The sequence below is a fragment of the Schistocerca gregaria genome, chromosome 2 (genome assembly GCF_023897955.1).
Source record: "Schistocerca gregaria isolate iqSchGreg1 chromosome 2, iqSchGreg1.2, whole genome shotgun sequence".
Classification (NCBI taxonomy): Eukaryota; Metazoa; Arthropoda; class Insecta; order Orthoptera; family Acrididae; genus Schistocerca; species Schistocerca gregaria.
The window spans coordinates 410,904,603-410,927,900 of record NC_064921.1 but is presented as its reverse complement, the minus strand read 5'-3'; the positions used below and the strand labels follow the sequence as shown (position 1 = coordinate 410,927,900).

The following is a 23,298-nucleotide window of genomic DNA, read 5'->3' as shown; positions in this document are numbered from 1 at the left end:
TTTTGGAACCATTGTGATACTATGAGAGCTTTGAATGATGTATTTGGTATGGGATCATGATTTTTAAAGTATGTTTGAGGCAGATGACACTTTTGACATAAGCAGAGAATTTTTTTTAGGTTTTGAAATTATTGGAGGAAGCTACGACGATTTTGAGATTTGGTTGAGGTTTTATGATGTTATGATGACTATGTGTATTACGCTGTTGCGGTATGTTTATGATCAATAAGCTGATGCTATATGAGGAATTTGATTATGTTACGTATTTATTATGATGAAATATTGAAGAAGTGTCTACGAATATGTATATGTGTAATAAAGCAAGGAATAATGAGTAGTGGTTAGGGACTCTGGTTTGTGAAAAAGGATGTTGGAAACCAAGAATCGTACTTTAAGAGTTATGAAATGTGTGTAAATGCGTAATGTATCACAATGCCGACGAAAATTTTTTGGACACTATTATATTTAAAGGATTTTGTTTCTAAAGATTTGTAACGCAAATTCTCAACCTGTGAAAATATTTTTATATGAGACTGTCACTGTAGCGGAAACTGCTGTCGTAAATATTTCGGTATGAAAGGTAAGTGACCGTGACGTAATGCGTCGTGGGCACCCAGCTGTGCGATAGTCGCCTGGGAAAAAAGCCATTAGTGTGTGCCTTTCAGAGGCACAGGTAAGAAAAAAGCCATTATCCTCGCTATTGACATTCCTTTGTGGAAAGCATCGCAAAAACGACACGCTCATTACTTGGAAAAGATACTTATTTACTTCTGCACATCTGATAATGACAAGCGTCTTTCTACGAGAGTTGAGAGAATTTGTACTAACTTATGAAATGTCACATGACTGTTGAATGATATTTTTATGCTTTGCCTTTCATAGTTGCTTATTTCATTTGATATCTGGTTTCCATCTGTGTTGCAACATTGGTTTTATAAAATAAAATTAAATGCATTTGCTAATGTGAACACTTTTTGTCAACAGATCTATTAAATAATTATTTTATGATCCACATTCTTCGAAAAAGGAGCTCTTGGAATGGAAAGAGCAATAAGAAGCGACTAATAACAGTAACTGTATATATAATTTTCTTTTCAAGTACTTGGTAATTTGTTGTAGCATTAGTTTTTGTGGTGCACCACATAATTAATTAGACATTAAGATGTGATTATAACTTTCCCTTATCTGCATTGTTGACTTTAGTATACTATTTTTTCTGCTTGTGGGTTTGTCATGTTTAAATATAAGTTATTACATTTACTGCTGCTTGGTTTGCAAATCTGCATTTTCTTGGGTCACTGCTGTTTGTGTTAATTTGTTTTGTGCTGCTGCATTGCGTCGCCACTTAGTTTAGCATCTGAGCTCAGTAGGTTTAAGTTAGCTTAAGAGGGGGTAGACTATAAAAGAAACTAACTATGATGAATTGAAAGAAAAGCATTGAGAAGCTATAAGAAAATGGTTTGGCCAAAAAAAAGTTGTGTACAATGGATAAAAACTATTTTTGAAATAGGATGTGAACAAAATACAGAAAGCATGCTTGGATAGAATATTTTTGGTGGAAACAAATGTTGAGATATGACGAAAGATCTACAGAATGAAGTTTTGGGTTGGACTGCAGTACCAAATGTTACACTGAAAACAAACCCTGCCCTTTCCTCTTGTGTTATCCCACTATGCGTTTGTGTACCCTAGTGCATTTGTTTTCTTCCTGTCTCTGTTTACTGTTCATAGAATTTTTTCTCTTCTAATACTAAGCTACATTCACTATGATGAGGAATACTGTTATCCTCAAATATAATTTGCATTAATAACATGTTATTTACTTAATAAAGATGTTTACACATCATTTTTTTTCTGTTTTGTTCTAATGCTCATGTGTGAAGTTGATGTTTCAAAAGTTATTCTGATCTTTTATGTATGTACTTACGTCGTAATTTTTGTAACACTGATGCATTTGCTATTTCGATTCTTTTGTAAAGCCTGTACTACTGCAAATGTTATCTGTATTGTTATGTTCTTTAAACATATATTTTGTACCTTTGTTATTGTATTCTTATTTTATAAAATTGTAATTGACACCAGTTCATCAAATTAAGTAACTTGGAAATTACATTTCACTGCACACGTTTCTGTTGGTCATAGTATATGAACAATATGTGAGAAGTACGGACTGATAGTGTTTGCACATGTGTTAATAATTCAGCAAGGGACTGGATAACAGCATTGCTCGTTCTAAGGACATTTCAAAAAAAAAAAATTGTGAGTGCACAAGTGGTGTTCAAGGACTTGCTATATCTCCGCAAGACTCTTCGATGGTGATTGTGCACCTGCACAGTCGCAACAGTTGGCTGCTGGCCGTCTCTACAAGGACTACAGTGGGTCTGCATCTTTGATGACTCACCCATACCATTATTTCTACAAGGACTATAGTGAGTCTACACTTTTGATGACCCACTAATACCATTATTTCTACAAGGACTTGAGTGGGTCTGCATCTCTGGTGGCCCAGCAATACCATTATCTCTACTAGGACTACAGTGGGTCTGCTCTGTGATGACCTACCTACCAATATTCTTCAAAACTTCGACTGACTCTGCTGTGGGTTTGCTCTGTTGTGGCCCATTACGTGTCAGCATGTCTTTCTGTGGGAAGGACAACACTACTTCTTCAAGACAGCATGGAAATCCACTACTTCTGTGTGCATTTTCTTTTACTGCTCAGACATTGAGCAAAAACACTGCTATTTTACTGTGATGAACGATCAGGACTGTCTTTATGGAGTGTGAGAAAATTTTAGCTTTTGACCAACATTGTATCGATAAGTGTGTGCATTTCATTTCTTTGTTATTGTAATTATGAAAAAAATTTTCAAATCTGTATTGGCCACTGCCCAAAACAATTTGTAATTTTTTTGTGGGGAGCATGGGGGCTATGTAGGTAGGCTGTTTAGAATTTTTTATTGGTAACGCCGCCGCCACGTAGCGCTCTGAAAATCAATGGTTGTGCTGTGTGCAGTCTGTCGCTGGTTTCCATTGTTGTCTGCCATTGTAGTGTTGGGCAGCGGCAGTTGGCTGTTAGCAGCGCGTAGCGTTGTGCAGTTGGAGGTGAGCCACCAGCGGTGGTAGACGTGGGGAGAGAGTTGGCGGAGTTTTGAAATTTGTAAGAATTGGTGTCATGAACTGATATATATATTATGACTATAAAGGTAAATACATTGTTTGTAATCTATTAAAATCTTTCATTTGCTAACTATTCCTATCAGTAGTTAGTGACTTCCGTAGTTTGAATCTTTTAGTTAGCTGGCAGTAGTGGCGCTCGCTGTAATGTAGTAGTTCGAGTAACGAAGATTTTTGTGACGTAAGTGATTTGTGAAACATATAGGTTAATGTCAGTCAGGGCCATTCTCTTGTAGGGATTATTGAAAGTCAGATTGCGTTGCGCTAAAAACTATTGTGTGTCAGTTTAAGCACAGTCGTGTACAGTTTTTCTAAGGGAACGTTTCAAATTTCATTGACGAAACAAATGGTGTCACATCGCAAAAAAATATATAATGTAGGGGATAACCAGCAACCAACAAACTCTGACACTGCAATATAATACATAACACAATGAGATGGCAAAATTATTGGATAGCGACTTTCACATATAAGACGCCGGTTGTATCGCATGTAAAAGGTCATTTGTATCCAGGTGATTCATGTCAAATTGTGTCCTATGTGATTGTGATCGGTAGACGGGAATTAACAGACACTGAACGCGGACTGTTGATACATTCAATTTCGAAAATCGTTTGTAGATTCAATATTTCGACCTCTACACTGCCAAGAGGGTGAAGAGAATATCAAATTTCAGGCATTACCTTCCACCACGGATGATACAGTGGCCGATGTTCCTCACTTAACGACCGAGAGAAGAGGCATTTGCGTAGAGTTAGCAGTGCTAATAAACAAGTGACACCGTGTGAAATAACAGCAGAAATCAATGTGGGACATACGAGGGAACGTATCCGTTAGAACAGTGCGGCAAGATTTGCGTTAATGGGCCATGGCAGCCATGGCAGCAGACAACCGACGCGAGTGCCTTTGCTAACAGCTCGACATCGCCCGCAGCGTCTCTCTGGGCTCGTGACCATATCGGTTGAACCCTAGACGACTGGAAAATGGAATACGGCAATACATACAATTTTCTAGATCAAATGAGCTAATACTGAAAAAAAACTGTCTACATCTGAACTCAGGACACGGACTTTGCCCGCACGAGTGAAAGTGTTTGCGGCTGAGCCTCCACTGCTCCAGAGTGACAAGGATGTACCATCAAGTGTATAAGAGCTACACAGACATACTTCGAATGCGATTTTCTCGACAGTGGCTCAGAACTGCGCCTTGCGCTTTTGCTTACCTTAAGATCCAGTCATGAACACTCTGTGTGCTGAATGAGGGTCGAATAATTAAGGGAACTTACACACCTCTCCTTATTAGTGAAACTGCAATGATTGAGAAGCTCCTTTCGCCGGTTCCGCTGACTGAGTCGTGTTGAGAATGTGAAATCCAGGATCCTCTTACATTCGCTGCGTTAAACCAATAATAGTGGGAATACAGTGAACGGAGACACCCATCTCTTCAGATTTACAATGGATATACTTCTCATAGTTCGGAGGTTTATACTAAACCTCGTATTTACTTGACGCTTTTGCTTCGAGCGCTTGTTCCATTCCACCTGGGACAACCTGTATAGCCTAGTTTGGTTTCGAAATATCCACAAGCAACACCTTGGTATATCTACCTCCGCGTTCTATTTTCTCTTGGTTCAAAAATGGTGCAAATGGCTCTGACCACTATGGGACTCAACTGCTGTTGTCATCAGTCCCCTAGAACTGAGAACTGAGAACTACTTAAACCTAACTAACCTAAGGACATCACACACATCCAGGCCAGATGCAGGATTCGAACCTGCGACCGTAGCAGTCGCACGTTTCCGGACTGCGGGCCTAGAACCGCAAGACCACCGCGACCGGCGATTTTCTCTTGATCTGCATGTCGTCTGGCTGCCACAATAAGAGAATTATTTGTTTATAAATCAAATAGTAGTTACCGCAGATACGTGTTCAGATATTATGACACTTTGAGTTATTATTTAACAGTTACATATTAGCGGTATACCTAAAGCAAGAAGCATTTTGGAAAGGTCCGAGGCAAGCTAAACAACATGCCATGAATTTTATTCTCGCTCGCGGTGAGAGCTCTCATCGTTGTAGTAGCTGTTATTGGCGACTGTGAACTTTGCTACCACCATGAAAATATCTGTAAGAAACATCACATAACGAAGCGCCGATCGAAATTAATCTTCAACTGTCTGGTTTGTTGGCGAACCGTCTTGAGCAAGCAGATCTACTTGTTAGTATGAAAGTATCTGGAGGCGACAGGAACAATGAAGCTAATTAAGGTGGTTCCTGCACAACAATGACATTGCGAAACGCGTCCTGTTACATAGCGACATGCAGAACCCTCCGTTAAAGGTTACGCAAATGCGGCGCCATTCCCTGTCCACAAACCAACGCGAGCACTTGCGTAGGGTTGAAGTGTGTTCCGTTTTTAGGAGGTAATACCCATATAAAAGAACGAGCACGGTGAAAACATGGAAGTCTGGTGGTGGCACATTCGAGATTCGTAATTAACACACCATCTCCTTAACATACAGACTGTTTATCAAGAAGTATGCGTCATCACCATTCTCACTCTGTTTGACGCTGGAATTCTTTTAATGAAATTTTCGTCCATCACCAGCATTGGAACTATCTATCATAGAATAACATTCGCAGCATCCAGTTAACATGATTTACGACCTGGAACGGTTATAAATTACAGCAGTACGCAAGGAAGTAAGATAAAATTTTCTTAAAATTAAACGTCATTGTTTACATTCGTTTATTTCTCATTTCTTTTAAATCTGAAGACGTGCAAGAAAATTTAGTAACTTCGTAGTAACACATATACTGAGATATAATGAGACTAGTGACAATAACAAGAAACTATTTCAAATCAAAGTAAATAAAGTAGCCTATTCATGCATCCCAGAGAGATCCTAGTATGTCTCTGCGGCACTAATTATATATTTGGGTGCGAGCAACTTTGCAGGATATTCCTTCACTGCTGATTTATCACACTTCTTCATATGAAAAATATTTTAAATACGCAAAGGAAAATGACAATGGAAGAAAAGTACTTCGGTAGAGTCTCATGATACCAGTTTACACGTTTCTGATAACATTTTATGAACTTCAGTTTTATCTTTTGCATAAAACACCGGCCTTTTAGGCGGAGGGGTGGGGTGAGAAGCACTAAATAAAACAATCTCTCAAGTCACCAATTGTTTTCTCTTCCACTTTCACTCCCAAAACATGACTATTGTATTTTGGAAAGTTGCTAAGGGATATACGAGCTAAAGCAAAAGGTAAGCAACGGCCTTGCCGCAGTGGCTACACCAGTTCCCGTGAGATCACTAAAGTTAAGCGCTGTCGGGCGTGGTCGACACTTGGATGGATGACCAGCCAGGCCGCCATTTTCTGCTGCCTTTTTTGAGGGTGCACTCAGCCTCGTGATGCCAACTGAGGAGCTACTCGACCGAATAGTAGGTGCTTCGGTCAAGAATACCATCATAACGACCGGAAGAGCGGTGCGCTGACCCCACGACCCTCCTATCCGCACCCTCCTCTGAGGATGACATGGTGGTCGGATGGTCCCGGTAGGTCATTCATGGCCTGAAGACGGAGTGCTTTTTTTTAAAGGAAAAGATGGTTCTTGGGGAAAAAAATGAAATTTTTGCCCACCCCGTTGGCGTCCCCCAGTTATCGTTTCTGGTTTAAGTGAAAATTCATACCTACGTCTATCATTGTCGAGATATATAATACTTAGCTTATCAAGTAAAACTATTTTAGAGAAATGTTTCAAGCTCACGGCGCCACCTAATGCTATTCTGCCTGCACTCCTCGTCAAGCATAAGATCCCCTTATCACCATGAGTCAACATTTTTGATGCTTTGTTCCAGTAATTATACGGTGAAATGTGCAATTCACCGGGAAGTTTTTGGAGAATGCCAAGACGTCCCAAGAAGTGTTTCCTACTGTGGTTGCTACACTACTGTTCTGGCTGTGATCAGCATCCTTGATATAGCAAATCGTCAGCGTCAATACAGCAGGAAAGTCAAGCCATTTAACTAGTGCTCTGTTGCCTCGACGTCTCATGGCATGGGGCCATAGGGGAAGGAGTATGCTGCTTTCCTATCGATTACCATGAATTTTTCACCTATGATGTCAAAGTTTTGAGCACCCTCTGTTGGTGGAACTGTCAACTAGGCCAGTCAGTCTGGGGCTGCTGAAGAAGACGTTATGCTGCAGACCCATCTGGCTGCTGGGCAACTGTTGGTAGTTCAGTGTGTTGCTACTATCAATGTGCTCCCCACCACAAAAATGTAGCACATAGGAATAATATCACTTACCTGGTGCATTGGCAGCAATGCACCGTGGAAGAGTCAAGCTGATGAGATATTTCAAAGAAGGAGTTCGGCAGTTAGAGCACCTGCAGCTATGTCTACGCGTTGCGAAAAGCACCTTCATCCCAAACCACTGCATCGCCTTTATTTGTATACCTTTTACGCTCCTTCATTGGTTCACCTCTCTAACCATCAAGAAGGATGCTATGGATGCAATCCTCGTCTGTATGTTTAGTCTAATATGCTTATTAAATTCCTCTCTGCTCGATGTCCACCAGCAATTGTACAAATTCTGCACACACCCTGTACCTGCCTCGCCAATATCTCATCGAAGACTGAGCTTTTCCCAGCAGTTCACAAATGGAGGATGGGAGGCAGCTGTAGGACAGTCTACATATAAATAAAGGCAATACGTTATGTCTTCCCTCTCCAGCAGCTCAGCACAGGCTGAGTCTTTCTCCCACCAATTCACAAGTAGGGGTGGGGAGGTGAAGTAGGGGAGGGGAAATCGAGGTGAGAGGAAGGGAAGAGGGAGGTAGAGTGGGGGTGGTGACGATGATGTGTGATGTTGCCACATCTGCTCCCCAAGGGACTTAAGCTTTGTGCCACTATTACTGCGGTGCACCATTCACTATTCTACACTTACAGAGCACCTACATCACACAAACATGCTCCGCAGTAACAACCGCCACAAAGGGCAAGAAGCGACACTATAAAAACCTTTAAAAATCAACTCAGCAAAACTAATACCAATCACAAACAAGACACCTGACCTCACAACGCCCTGGTCTGTGGAGAACAGTCTGACCATGACACAAGATACCACAGGGACATATCAATGTTCCACGCTCCAAGCTTCACCGTTTTGGAAACCAGCAACTTAGTAATAGACACAATTTTTTGAACGTTGTATTGAGGATAAGCTGCCATACTGTTGACATGTACCAAATCACAGCAACATATATGATTATCTCTGTTATGAAATGATGTAAATACTAATTGTGTCAATTATTAAGTCATAATGGCATAACGCGTTTGTATTCTGGCTGTCGTTCAATTCCACTGACATAATAAAAAGCTGTGCGGATGTTGCCATTGTAAGAAATATTTGAATGATGTATGAAGCTGTAACGGCAGCTAACTAATCTAGAGTATTTTATGATTAGGTTGTTACCTGAAACTAGTAATCAATCCAAATACAGATGATTTCATCTGTGATCTTGATTTTATGGGTTTTCAGTATCTAACATAAATTTTAAAAAATAATAATAGTAGCAGATATCAAAAGAATTTACAGGTTTACAAAGTACATGTTACTGATAAAGCAAGTTGTGGGAAGTAAATTTAAGGAAACTGCTCCAGCAAAGAAGTTTGGGAAATGAGGAAAATCTGGTTGGAAAGGAGGAGTGTGTACAAGGACGATGGTAATCATACTTGTTGGTTTAGTAGATATGTCATTAATTTTCTAATTTTCAGTTCTCTAATATAATGTGGGAAGTTACTCCATAGTCGGATTCCTGCTACAGACTTCGAGAAAAACATGTTCAAATGTGTGTGAAATCTTATGGGACTTAACTGCTAAGATCATAAGTCCCTAAGCTTACACACTATTCAACCTAAACTATCCTAAGGACAAACACACACACACCCATGCCCGAGGAAGGACTCGAACCTCCGCCACGATCAGAGACTTCGGGAAAGTGGCAGTAGGATGAGTGAAAAAAGAAGGATTTGGCTCTGATGTAAACAGGTGTTTTTGCAATGATGTTCAGACAAGAGCGTAAAGCTCGAGGAGATATTTGGGAAACAATGGACACTGATAAGAAAGAACAGAAGCCACAGAGTATGGAAGTCTCTGCGTTTGTCTGCACGCAACTAGGATAGCTGCTGGTATTCATAGCCACTTTCAGGCGTCGTGAGTTTTCCTGAAAAAGACCTCAGCGGATAAGATAGCTGTAATCAATAACTGGAAGTATACGTGTTCCGACACGCAAGTTAGACGCTCCTGAGCTAAACGTGTGAGCAACTTCCAGCCAGGTGCACTGCTCTACCATCTTCGGTCAACGCCACGGAGAAACTATGTGTATTGTATGGAAACTACAATTTAATGTATTTACACCCAACTCTGTATTACTGTCGCCCTCGGTCATGGACTGTGCGGCTGGTCCCGGCGCAGGTTCGACTCCTCCCTCGGGCATGGGTGTGTGTGTGTTTGTTCTTAGGATAATTTAGGTTAAGTAGTGTGTAAGCTCAGGGACTGATGACCTTAGCAGTTAAGTCCCATAATATTTCACTCACATTTGAACTGTCGCCCTCGGGCATTTCAACAGACCACACTGCCACACTCTGAGGCTAGCATCCTGCGTAGGGACCACAGCTCTATGGATCTCCATACTGTGGTGATCAGACAAAAAGAAAGGTAAGGGAGACATAAATTACATGGACACAGTATATCTTTTACTAATTTATTTATCAAAAACAAATATTTATTTACAGGTTTATGTACATGTAACCACTACTCAAAAAAAATTAAGGAGATATGAACTGGAGGCAATTCTTGAGTTGTAAATGATAAATAGAGCTTTAGTACAATATTTGGTACGTAGGACATCCGCACCTGACAGGCATGAGTGACTGATTTAAAGAGATTTGCTTCAGGTGTACTAATTATGTATTCAAACCATGACCGGTTGCGGGACGGGAAATCCCATCTTCAGGTGCATACAACTACTGTATTGGCAAACGCATAACATGCGGTCTGGCAAGTCGGTGCACTGAGTGGCCCGACCGAGTGTTACGTATTCTTAAATACAATACTTTCATACACCTGAATTCGGAGTTTTAACACGTCGAAAACGGGTGTGATTTGAATAAATAATTATTACAACTGCAGCGGATCTTTTTAAATTAATTAATCAGAACTTTTAACAGCTCGAGAGTCCGGCTGTGTGTGTGGCACGCTGTGCAGCTGCTTCCTTATCAGCTCACTTGCCCGGGAAGCTGTGCTGGACGTTGATGTAGCCGCCCTTGGAGGCGGGCCCGGCGGCCGGCCCGTTGTGCACGCGGCCGTAGCTGACGCCGGCGCCCACCCTGGTGTTGCCGTCCTTGCTGGTCCACACGCCGTCCGCCCGGCCGTGCACCATGGTGCCGATGCGGCGGTCGCGGCTGATGCCGCCGTCCACGCTGCCCGACACGTGGCTCTCCTGCCGCTTCGGCGGGTTCTCCACCCTCGACACGAAGCGTCGCTCCCGCACCACTGACTCCTGAAAATAACGAAGACGTTTAAGGGCCGATCTAACTGCTTCTGCTGACTGTGAGGATCAGAGACACAGAAATCGTCAATTGTATCCCAAGGAGTTGTAATGACACTGCTCTTATTTTCTATGGACGCTGACTGAAAACAAAATCGCATCACGAAGAGGAAGCTATGCGACGTTCATGAAATTTGACAGGCGTGTTTCTACATGGGAAAGATGGCACCTGTTTCAATTTCGCGCCAGTCCCGAAGTGGTGCTCGTAGCACCACTATGAGGAAGCAAATTAAGTTTCCCTTAAATACAAACTGAAACGGTTCTGAGGATTAGTTGCCTTTGAGATTGACTGTAGTGACTTGACGTCAGTCAAGAATGCCTTTAAGGCGACAAAGACGCCATCACCTCACGGAGTTTGAACGAGGTCGTGAAATAGGTCTACGAGAAGCTGGATGTTCGTTCCTTCTGCAATACTGCAAGAATATGTGACAGGAATGTAGCCACTGTACTTGTTTGCTGGTCGCGGTGTTCGTGAGAATATACCGTCGTAAGAAGGTCGGGCTCCAGACGGTCATTAGGCACCAACGAGAGTGAGTACCATCGTGTTCGGCGTATGGCTCTGGCCATAGTACTGCGTCTGCAGTACCAATCTGAGAAGTAGTTGGCACCACATTGACACAGCGAACTGTTACAAACCGGTTACTTCAAGGACAGCTCCGAGCCAGACGCCCTGAAGCGCGCATTTCACAGATGGTGGTTTACCGCTGTTTACGACTTCAGCAGTGTCAAGCGAGAATTCACTGGAGGCCAGGGTGGAGGTCTGTTGTGTTTTCTGATGAAAGTTGCTTCTGCCTCGGTTTTGGTTAGGAAGAGACCAGTTGAGGTCTTGGAACCAATCTGTCTGCCTGTTTCACACCCTGGACCTATACCTGGAGTTACGGTATGGGTGTGAGTTCGTATGACAGCAGAAGCAGTCTCGTGGTTATCCTACGGAGCCTAACTCCAAAACTGTACATCAGTTTTGTGATTCGACCTGTCTTGATGCCATTCGTGAGCAGCATCCCAGGTTGTGCTTTCCAACAGCAGAACGCTCACCCACATTCAGCTATAGTAACCCATTTTGCTCTACAAACAGTCGACTTGTTGCCTTGGCCTGCTCCATTACCAGACCTGTCTTCAATAGAGCACATACGGGACATCATCGGACGACAACTGCAGCGTCAGCCATACACAGCATTTGCGTTGAGCGAGCAGGTGCAACAGGTATAGAACTCCATCCCGTTAACTGACATGCAGTGCCTCTACAGTACAAGGCATGCACGTTTGTATGCTTCCACTCAACATTCTGGCCGTATACAGCGGTCATTCATGTTCCATAATTTCATATTTCCAATGGCTTTGCTCGTGCTTACGTTCACCTGTGATGTTACAATACTAAGCGCTAAAACGGTTACCTAGACAAATGTATTCCCGAAACTTCATTACTCTACATTAATTATTTTTTGAGTTTCCGATTTGTTTTGTCAGTGTACATAAATGATCTGGCGGGCTACTCGCCTCCAAGAGTAGTCGCTAACGCACGCCTGTGCGCTGGCGTTCGACTCTTGCATAAACCGGTCCGAATCCTGGTGATAGATGAAATTTTCACTGTCGGTATTTGACCGTCAAGGGGAAGATAGGTAGTGGCATAGCGTTTCTAACGACAAGTCTTTGGGCAAAAATACTGGATTAAATTCCACACCTCTCAAAGTGTCTCATGAAGTGCGGGGACGGTAAGGTCGGCGGCGTCGTTGGTGCTATTCGCGAGCGGTAGGCTGTGTGCCGGTACAGGGTGTTACCCACTCCTCTCCCTCATCACCTGCAACACGAACATGACACAACACCACGCACTCCGATTCCAGCCGTCTGCACTGAACAGATGCACTTACGCACACAGTTATCTTATTCCGCGAAGGAAAAGTGCCTGCGGGCGCGTTGGATACGGGAAACCTTTCCAGTCAGGTGCTTGAATCTCCCCTTCGTCCACTCGCGCATTGCGACTTTATTTATCTGGCAGCTGGATGAGCAGTTGCTTTCTGATGATGGTGTGGTATACGAGAAGATGTCCTCGGTGAATGGCTGTAAGAGGACTCACGATGGCTCAGGAAAACTTTCTAGTTGGTGTGAAGAATGGCAGGGTGCTCTAAACGTATAAAAAGTAAGTTACTGCAGCTGAGTAGGAGAAACAATCTTGTTATGTTCGGATACGGCATTAGTAGTCTGCTGTTACTCACATCTATTAAATATTTAGGCATAATGTTGTAAAGCACCAAGGAATGGAAACACAACGTGAGGATGGCAGTAGGGAAGGCGAATAGTCGACTTCGGTTTATTGAGAGAATATAGGAAATTCTGCTGCATCTGTAAAGAATACCGCAAATAGAAGACTACTGAGACCCATTCTTAAGTACTGTTCGAATGTTTGGGCTCCTCATCATGTCGGATTAAAGCAAAACGTCGAAGCACTTGAGAAGTGTGGTGGTAGATCTATTACTGGCAGGTACGACAAACACGCAAGTGTTGCGAAGATGCTTCGTGAACTGAAATGGCAATGCGTGCAGGGAAGACACCGTTCTTTTCGCGAAACAGTACTGCGAAAATTTAGAGAACGGGTATTTGAAGCTCACTGCAAACTGATATAGAAGACTACTGCGACCCATTCTTGAGTACTGTTCGAATGTTTGGGCTCCTCATCATGTCGGATTAAAGCAAAACGTCGAAGCAGTTCAGAAGTGTGGTGGTAGATCTATTACTGGCAGGTACGACAAACACGCAAGTGTTACGAAGATGCTTCGTGAACTGAAATGGCAATGCGTGCAGGGAAGACAGCGTTCTTTTCGCGAAACACTACTGCGAAAATTTAGAGAACGGGTATTTGAAGCTCACTGCAAACTGATTCTTCTGCCGCCAATATATATTTGGCATAAGAGCTACGAAGATAAGAGCAATTGGAGCTTTCATGGAGCCATATAGGCAGCCATTTTTCCTGTTTGAACAGGAAGTGACATGACTAGTAGTGGAGTGGTACAAGGACCCTACGTCATGCACCATACAGTGCCTTGTGCTGCATGTATGTAGATGTAGCTGTAGACACAACACTTACAAAAACGTAGCGTAAGAAACGTGGCACATGAGAAAGATAATTCCCTGATGAAGAAACTGCAAGGTTAGAATTCAACTCTTAGCGGCTGGCGTATGGTTCGTAACTCTAAGATGTAATGAACGAAGTGAACAAAGACATTGAGCTAAAAATATAAGTGCACGAAAAACATGTACCACTGCTAAGATCGCAAACGTCATAACCCTCATGGCTGAAACTAAGTAACACTCAGGAAAGCGTTGCATGGGATGAATACTGAATTCACATTCAAAATAAATAAAAAAGACAGAAACTTCCCGAAGAGCTGTAAAAAGGAGACTAACATCATGTTTAGCGTTAAAAGTGATAAAGAGGCAATATCGGAAGAAATAGAAAAAAGATTGCTATGTAGGAAAGACGACTACAGAAGATGAAGGAGCCCATGAAGGTATCAGAACTAGACAGACGCTTACTTTCGTCCAGAAATGAGTTCGATATCAAGAAAAGCACATTAAGGATTTAGCTAATAATAAAGTACAGTTTAAAAAAAGTATGCAAGGATTGTATATTGTGTATTAAACGGGGGACCTGGAAACGACGGAACTGAGGCGGAATAAGGAGGACCAGCCCGCATTCGCCGACGCAGATGGAAAAGCGCCTTAAAACCCATCCACAGGCTGGCCGGCACACCGAGCCTCAACACTAATCCGCTGGGTGGGTTCGTGCCGGGGACCGGCACGCCTTCCCGCTCGGGAAGCAGCGCGTTAGACTGCGCAGCTGGCCGGGCGGGCTATGAAAGCTTTACTCGTGTCTCACTCCTGTTTCATTGACAAAGCTGTCAGTAGACAAATCACGTATAATGCTATTAAATTACATGAAATCTGACTTCTGAAAATATTGATTGCAAGTAATCAATGTAAATATGTGTTGTGAACTGCAACTTGTTTGATGAATCACGGCTAAAACAGTATAGGAACTATCTTATGCACTTCAGTGTGCATACATATCTACTAAATAAAACTATGTTCTAGATTTCCTTCATGAGAATCTATGCAAGAAACATCAACGTATCTCTTTTTTTTGTAAATATGTGTTCGTGCTTTATGACATCTTAAATATCTTTGAGGATCTCCTCACTACACAGGCCAATTGATCGAAATCTACTTTTGAAAATTTTTTGCGACTATATAGCTTAAATAATATTTAAAAAACATAGGGGGAGGGTAAGGTTATTTACACTACATAGATAGAGCACAACACTGTGTGGAAGATGAATTCAGATCTCGGAAGGTGGCAAAATAGCAAATATTTGAAATGAAATGCTATAGAAAACTTTTAGAAAGTAAGACGAGAGACGAAGTAGCAAATGAAGAGGCACTACAATGAACAGCCGAAACGGAAGTCCTTGGACAACCATTATCAAGAAACGTCGTAGAACCAACCAGGAATAGTAAATTTGGCACCTATTAACATAAAAAGTTCCTTTTGATTGCTGGGTATTGTAAGGAAATGATTTCTCTCACGAAGTAGTAGCTGCGATTCAGAGTCATATCTCTTTAGCCTAAATTTAACCTTTTGGCAGCACTGGCCAAAATAAAACAACCTTCGTAAGTAAGAGGGATACATGGTCTTGGGACAAACAATATGTTTAAACTGGTTATGTGGAGCATAAAATATAATACTATTTTTTGTGGGTTACTATAGAGGAAAATGATGGGTCAAAACTTGAATCATTGCCTATTCTTTCTATAAAGCTCGATGACGGGAGCCAGGTACAATACATATATGTAAGATACATATAAGAATCAAGTGTTTTAGCTCCTCACCCCAGAAGAAGCTGCTAAAAAACCCAGCATTTAACCCTGGGTGTTGGTGTCACTCCAGAAACCGGCAGTAAACTGTGCGTCGCCATTTCTCAGTTCCTTGCACAAGATTATACCTATTTGTTACCTATACCAAAGAGAATTATTAATCTCGTCCACGCAGTCATGTGCGCGAAACAATGAATGACTGTTGCGTCCGTAGCGGCCACACTGGGGAACTGCCACATTCCGACTGATACGCACCTCTTCAACTGGAGCGGCGCAGCTGAGGGCGATGACGCTCAGGATAAAGAGAGCAGGAAACGTCCTCATTGTGTTTAGTACGGCTGCGACTGGTCCAGCTGGCAGTCTGGAACAGAGGAAAGAGAGCATTCACAGCCATACAGTTTCATGATGTTTGTACAGGGCACTACAAGTGAGCTGACATGATCATTAATGAGGTCAATGTTAAATAAGTAGACGTACGTGTTGTTCCCATCACATCGATCAATACCTTGAAAATCAGTTACACTGCCCACAATAAAGCTGAGTTTAGGTACCTTCCTGAGCAGCTACATTTCTTTCATGGCTTTGGGCGCAAAGGAACGGTATCCATACCCAATGGCAATAATTTTGTAAATAAATATTACAAAAATAGAAAACCTAGAATATCGAATGGCACAGAGATACACTATAAAGCGCAAGATGATATTAAATATTTCGTTATGACTGAAGTAATTGTTTAAAATAGATGTCAAATTTGTCGTGCTTTTGCAACGCAAAGTGAAGAAAACTAAGAAATGTATGATATATCTAGTAAAGTTATATAAACCACCCTGATTTTTGTTTCTAATATTTAGAAAGTCATACGTACATACAATTCACCTATAATAAAATTTATATTGTAGAAAGCTACATTGACATCAGTCAGTTTATTTGTAAAATAGTAGTACTTTCTTCGTGTAATTCAGTCCCCATATTTCAGATATCTGCAACAGATCAGTCGACGCAGTACATTCAACATTTGTTAAGATCCTTCAACTTACTCAAAAATAATTTTGCAAAAGTTTCGGGGAGGAATTTTCGACAATTTTTCACATCTTACACCTGAATGTTATTTCAAGACCTGTACGTTAGCTTATGCGATGTGTGTGTGTGTGTGTGTGTGTGTGTGTGTGTGTGTGTGTGTGTGTGTGTGTTTTTCTCGGTGACAGTTCACAGGTAAACGAACCATTGTGGTTGTTGTATCTGGTTACTCTCAGATCTGATAGCACGTTATGTGTTCGAAGTCCACTTCTTTTGAATCCGTTTGCTTTAATCATCGATTTCTTTCCACTCTGAGCTTGTACAACTCACTGCCTCTCCCAGGCCATCTAGTCTTGGACTCCTTAACATTTGTCAAATCAGACCTTACTAACCCCTACTGGGGTTGAAATTAGTCTGCAACTTTTTTGTGATAACAATAACCTTTCTTAAGCCAGAGGCACATTGTACTGAATGTTTTATGAACACAAGCTCTGAGGAAGAGGTTTCTTGTACCCCAATGTTCAGTATAATCTTTTTCGTCTCCTCTTCCTACTCACTGAAAACTTATGGCACATGTTTTACTATTTTAAAAGTTATTTTCATCTGGAGAAAATCGTTAGCAGATATTTGCCAGTTTTCCAGATATTTTCGGTACAATCTGTTTACACATTGAGAGAAAGAGTAAACAATTGTCTAGACCTCCGCTGGGTGGCAAGTGCATAGTCTTACAACGTCATGCGTACCTATTAGATAGCTTTTGCATGAGTTTTAGTTCGCCGTGGCGATTTAGACGAACATCTGCGCATTCGTTTCTAGTATTACACGATCTTTCTGGGCAGAACGAGCACTTACCTGGCACCGTGTGTGTCCGGTGTGCCTGTGGTACAGTGCAGCCTGCAGCCGCTGGCCCGCTATTTAACGGCTGTCTCCTGCCTGAAGGTGCATCCCCACCGCGGGCACGTCGCACTCGCTGGTGTTTACTGTGTGACGTCACGACAATCGAAACCTCTCGGAACGCTGCGTCAGCAGCCGGGCGGCAGGCGACACTCTGGTTCTCGAGACAGGCGTTCGTTAAGAAATTTGCTCCCACATACCAATGAAACTTTGCGTAGCGTGGCTTCTAGAAATTAGAGAACTGTTATTTGCATCGCCAGAACAATGAAATTATCTATCATCTGATTGTCGTGTGCAGAACTAAGAACACAAATAGAACAAACACAGTTTAAGTGAGAGGTGGACTTCTTTATCACGAAGTACAGTTCAGTCTAGAGAATAAACGAATTTAGATGTGAGAGACGTGTTAATTAAATTAACTGAATTTATTTTTAAATTTTTTCAATGACACATGTCAAAAGTATGTCACACAAATGGTATCATTGCTGCTTTCGACTTAGAACCAAGTCAACATCAGATGATGTGCATATGTTTTTTTGTAACTTATCAAAGTCGTGAGTACTATTTGATGAATTCAAATCCTCCGATGAAGCAGTAATGTTACCTATTTACACGATATGAGGCTGAAATGTACAATAAGAAAACATAGTCACTGTGTATCCCTACAGCAGTATGTGTAGTTTTTGCAAAATTATTTGCTGTACTATGCCTAAAGAAAAGTCATATACGCGTCACTAAGCACTTTGTTCAACTCGTTTGTGGCAACAGAGTCTATCAACTCAGTGGTAGGTGATGAGCAGTTTTATACAGACATGTCTTGCACTTCGAAAAGAAACAGCTGAGTGCAGCGTCGCGGAAAATATCAGGCTGAAATGCTTTGATCGGGAGAATGAATGTATGCAATTGTGCGCCGAATGAAGAAGACCCTACTTCCAAAGTTACCTCTACTGAATGAACACGTATGCTGTAAGCAAATAAATTTGCTGCTAAATAGTCTCGTTTCTGTTGCTTGAGATTTACAGCACGACTTTTGCGGTTGATTGGTTGTAAGTAAAGGGCGCCCAGTATCGAGGTCACCACATGACAAAATCTTTAACGTTGCGTTTCACAAGGTAAAATATGACATATAAATCTGAACCACTCAGCTCTATTTCCACTCAGTCTGGCCCACACTTTCACACAAAATCACAAGCTACATAATACTTAATCTCTATGTAAAATCCAGTGCTAAAATATACAGCAGCTAAAGTACTGTGGCAGGGAACTGCTATTAACTGATCACTGGTGTAGCGCAATAAAATGTCTTTAGTAAGCAACGGTCAGAGAAACTGATACGCAGTCTACATCCTATCTTTTTCCGATACCAGGCTGTAAACAGGTTCAACGTGAGCGCCAGGTCCCGCACTTCTACCGAGTTCCGTGCTAGCCACGAATAGTAGCTTAGTCCAATGAAATCAAAAATTCTTCGCTTATTGTTCCGCGTCATACTTTACAGTATCGCTGGATGCAGCGTTTCTGCCCCCTTACTGATGCCTTCTTCTGGGATCTGGCTGTAGACTGTGGCGCACTGTCAGACAAACGCAAATTAAAGGGAATTATTTCCTGTGTTCATCGCCGTGAATATTAAGGAATGGTTGGCAATGACGTTTTGCATGATTGGAGGTAGCTTTCACCAGTGACTGGTGTGCGGGGCGAGAGTCAGTAACTTTTCTCTGTATAATCTTGTGAACTGAAACTGGAGTAAAGTGACATTCTATTCCTTATAACTCGAGTAGTGGGTGACAAATGTTGAACTGTTGTTGTTGTTGTTGACTTCAGTCCTGAGACTGGTTTGATGCAGCTCTCCATGCTACTCTATCCTGTGCAAGCTTCTTCAACTCCCTGTACCTACTGCAACCTACATCCTTCTGAATCTGCTTAGTGTACTCATCTCTCGGTCTCCCTCTACGATTTTTACCCTCCACGTTGCCCTCCAATGCTAAATTTGTGATCCCTTGATGCCTCAAAACATGTCCTACCAACCGATCCCTTCTTCTAGTCAAGTTGTGCCACAAACTTCTCTTCTCCCCAATCCTATTCAATACCTCCTCATTAGTTACGTGATCTATTCACCTTATCTTCAGTATTCTTCTGTAGCACCACATTTCGAAAGCTTCTATTCTCTTCTTGTCCAAACTAGTTATCGTCAATGTTTCACTTCCATACATGGCTACACTCCAAACAAATACTTTCAGAAACGACTTACTGATACATAAATCTATATTCGAAGTTAACAAATTTCTCTTCTTCAGAAACGCTTTCCTTGCCATTGCCAGTCTACATTTTATATCCTCTCTACTTCGATCATCATCAGTTATTTTACTTCCTAAATAGCAAAACTCCTTTACTACTTTAAGTGTCTCATTTCCTAATCTAATTCCCTCAGCATCACCCGATTTAATTTGACTACTTTCCATTATCCTCGTTTTGCTTTTGTTGATGTTTGGACAAGAAGAGAATAGAAGCTTTCGAAATGTGGTGCTACAGAAGAATACTGAAGATAAGGTGGATAGATCACGTATCTAATGAGGTGGTATTGAATAGGATTGGGGAGAAGAGAAGTTTGTGGCACAACTTGACTAGAAGAAGGGATCGGTTGGTAGGACATGTTTTGAGGCATCAAGGGATCACAAATTTAGCATTGGAGGGCAACGTGGAGGGTAAAAATCGTAGAGGGAGACCGAGAGATGAGTACACTAAGCAGATTCAGAAGGATGTAGGTTGCAGTAGGTACTGGGAGATGAAGCAGCTTGCGCAGGATAGAGTAGCATGGAGAGCTGCATCAAACCAGTCTCAGGACTGAAGACAACAACAACAACAACAACAGATGTTCATCTTATATCCTCCTTTCAAGACACTATCCATTCCGTTCAACTGCTCTTCCAAGTCCTTTGCCGTCTCTGACAGAATTACAATGTCATCGGCGAACCTCAAAGTTTTTACCTCTTCTCCATGAATTTTAATACCTACACCAAATTTTTATTTTGTTTCCTTTACTGCTTGCTCAATATACAGATTGAATAACATCGGGGAGAGGCTACAACCCTGTCTCACTCCTTTCCCAACCACTGCTTCACTTTCATACCCCTCGACTCTTATGAATGCCATCTGGTTTCTGTGCAAATTGTAAATAGCCTTTAGCTCCCTATATTTTACCCCTGCCACCTTTAGAATTTGGAAGAGAGTATTCCAGTCAACATTGTCAAAAGCTTTCTCTAAGTCTACGAATGCTAGAAACGTAGGTTTGCCTTTTCTTAATCTTTTCTTCTAAGATAAGTCGTAAGGTCAGTATTGCCTCACGTGTTCCAACATTTCGACGGAATCCAAACTGATCCTCCCCGAGGTCCGCATCTACCAGTTTTTCCACTCGTCAGTAAAGAATTCGCGTTAGTATTTTGCAGCTGTGACTTATTAAACTGACAGTTCGGTAATTTTCACATCTGTCAGCACCTGCTTTCTTTGGGATTAGAATTATTATATTCTTCTTGAAGTCTGATGGTATTTCGCCTGTCTCATACATCTTGCTCACCAGCTGGTAGAGGTTTGTCATGACTGGCTCTCCCAAGGCCGTCAGTAGTTCTAATGGAATGTTGTATACTCCGGGGGCCTTGTTTCGACTCAGGTCTTCCAGTGCTCTGTCAAACTCTTCACGCAGTATCGTAACTCCCATTTCGTCTTCATCTACATCCTCTTCCATTTCCATAATATTGTCCTCAAGTACTTCGCCCTTGTATAAACCTTCTATATACTCCTTCCACCTTTCTGACTTCTCTTCTTTGCTTAGAACTGGGTTGCCATCTGAGCTCTTGGTATTCATACACGTGGTTCTCTTCTCTCCAAAGATCTCTTTAATTTTCCTGTAGGCAGTATCTATCTTACCCCTAGTGAGATAAGCTTCTACATCCTTACATTTGTCCTCTAGCCATCCCTGCTTAGCCATTTTGCACTTCCTGTCGATCTCATTTTTGAGACGTTTGTATTCCTTTTTGCCTGCTTCATTTACTGCATTTTTATATTTTCTCCTTTCATAAATTAAATTCAATATTTCTTCTGTTACCCAAGGATTTCTAGCAGCCCTCGTCTTTTTACCTACTTTAACCTCTGCTGCCTTCACTACTTCATCCCTCAGAGCTACCCATTCTTCTTCTACTGTATTTCTGTACAACTTAAAACCTGGTTCCTAAATCTCTGTCTTACCATTATATAATCTATCTGATACCTTTTAGTATCTCCAGGGTTCTTCCATGTATACAACCTTCTTTCATGATTCTTAAACCAAGTTGATTAAGTTGTGCTCTGTGCAAAATTCTACTATGCGGCTTCCTCTTTCATTTCTTAGCCCCAATCCATATTCACCTACTATGTTTCCTTCTCTCCCTTTTCCTACACTCGAATTCCAGTCACCCATTACTATTAACCTTTCGTCTCGCTTCACTATCTGAATAATTTCTTTTATTTCATCGTACATTTCTTCAATTTCTCCGTCATCTGCAGAGCTAGTTGGCATATAAACTTGTACTACTGTAGTAGGTGTAGGCTTCGTTCACTATGCGTCCCTTATCATTTAGCTACAAAATAGCAGGTCAGCAACTGGAAGCAGTTAATTCCATAAATTATCTGGGAGTACGCATTATGAGTGATTTAAAATGGAATGATCATATAAAGTTGATCGTCGGTAAAGCAGATGCCAGACTGAGATTCATTGGAAGAATCCTAAGGAAATGCAATCCGACAACAAAGGAAGTAGGTTACAGTACGCTTGTTCGCCCAGTGCTTGAATACTGCTCAGCAGTGTGGGATCCGCACCAGGTGGGGTTGATAGAGGAGATAGAGAAGATCCAACGGAGAGCAGCGCGCTTTGTTACAGGATCATTTAGTAATTGCGAAAGCGTTACGGAGATGATAGATAAACTCCAGTGGAAGACTCTGCAGGAGAGACGCTCAGTAGCTCGGTACGGGCTTTTGTTGAAGTTTCGAGAACATACCTTCACCGAAGAGTCAAGCAGTATATTGCTCCCTCCTACGTATATCTCGCGAAGAGACCATGAGGATAAAATCAGGGAGATTAGAGCCCACACAGAAGCATACCGACAGTCCTTCTTTCCACGTACAATACGAGACTGGAATAGAAGGGAGAACCGATAGAGGTACTCAGGGTACCCTCCGCCACACACCGTCAGGTGGCTTGCGGAGTACGGATGTATATGTAGATGTAGATGTAGATGCGGTTTGTAGTAGCTTACCCACATTCCTATTTTCCTATTCATTATTAAACCTACTCCTGCATTACCCCTATTTGATTTTGTGTTTATAACCCTGTAGTCACCTGACCAGAAGTCTTGTTCCTCCTGCCACCGAACTTCACTAATTCCCACTATATCTAACTTTAACCTATCCATTTCCGTTTTTAAATTTTCTAACTTACCTGCCCGATTAAGGGATCTGACATTCCACGCTCCGATCCGTAGAACGCCAGTTTTCTTTCTCCTGATAACGACATCCTCTTGAGTAGTTCCCACCCGGAGATCCGAATGGGGGACTATTTTACCTCCGGATTATTTTACCCAAGAGGACGCCATCATCATTTAAGCATACAGTAAAGCTGCATGTCCTCGGGAAAAATTACGGCTGTAGTTTCCCCTTGCTTTCAGCCGTTCGCATTACCAGCACAGCAAGGCCG

At 41.9% G+C, this 23,298-nt stretch overlaps 1 protein-coding gene across 1 annotated transcript; it reads right to left on the bottom strand.

The window, feature by feature from the left end:
• Positions 1 to 9,939: 9,939 nt before the first annotated feature.
• Positions 9,940 to 17,608, bottom strand: LOC126323118 (uncharacterized). The gene is made up of 3 exons (XM_049994608.1): positions 17,538 to 17,608; positions 15,924 to 16,029; positions 9,940 to 10,751 (listed from the first exon to the last, which is right to left on the bottom strand). Exons 2-3 carry the CDS (start codon positions 15,990 to 15,992, stop codon positions 10,473 to 10,475), a joined length of 348 nt encoding a protein of 115 aa, XP_049850565.1. The 5' UTR covers positions 15,993 to 16,029; positions 17,538 to 17,608; the 3' UTR covers positions 9,940 to 10,472.
• Positions 17,609 to 23,298: the final 5,690 nt, after the last annotated feature.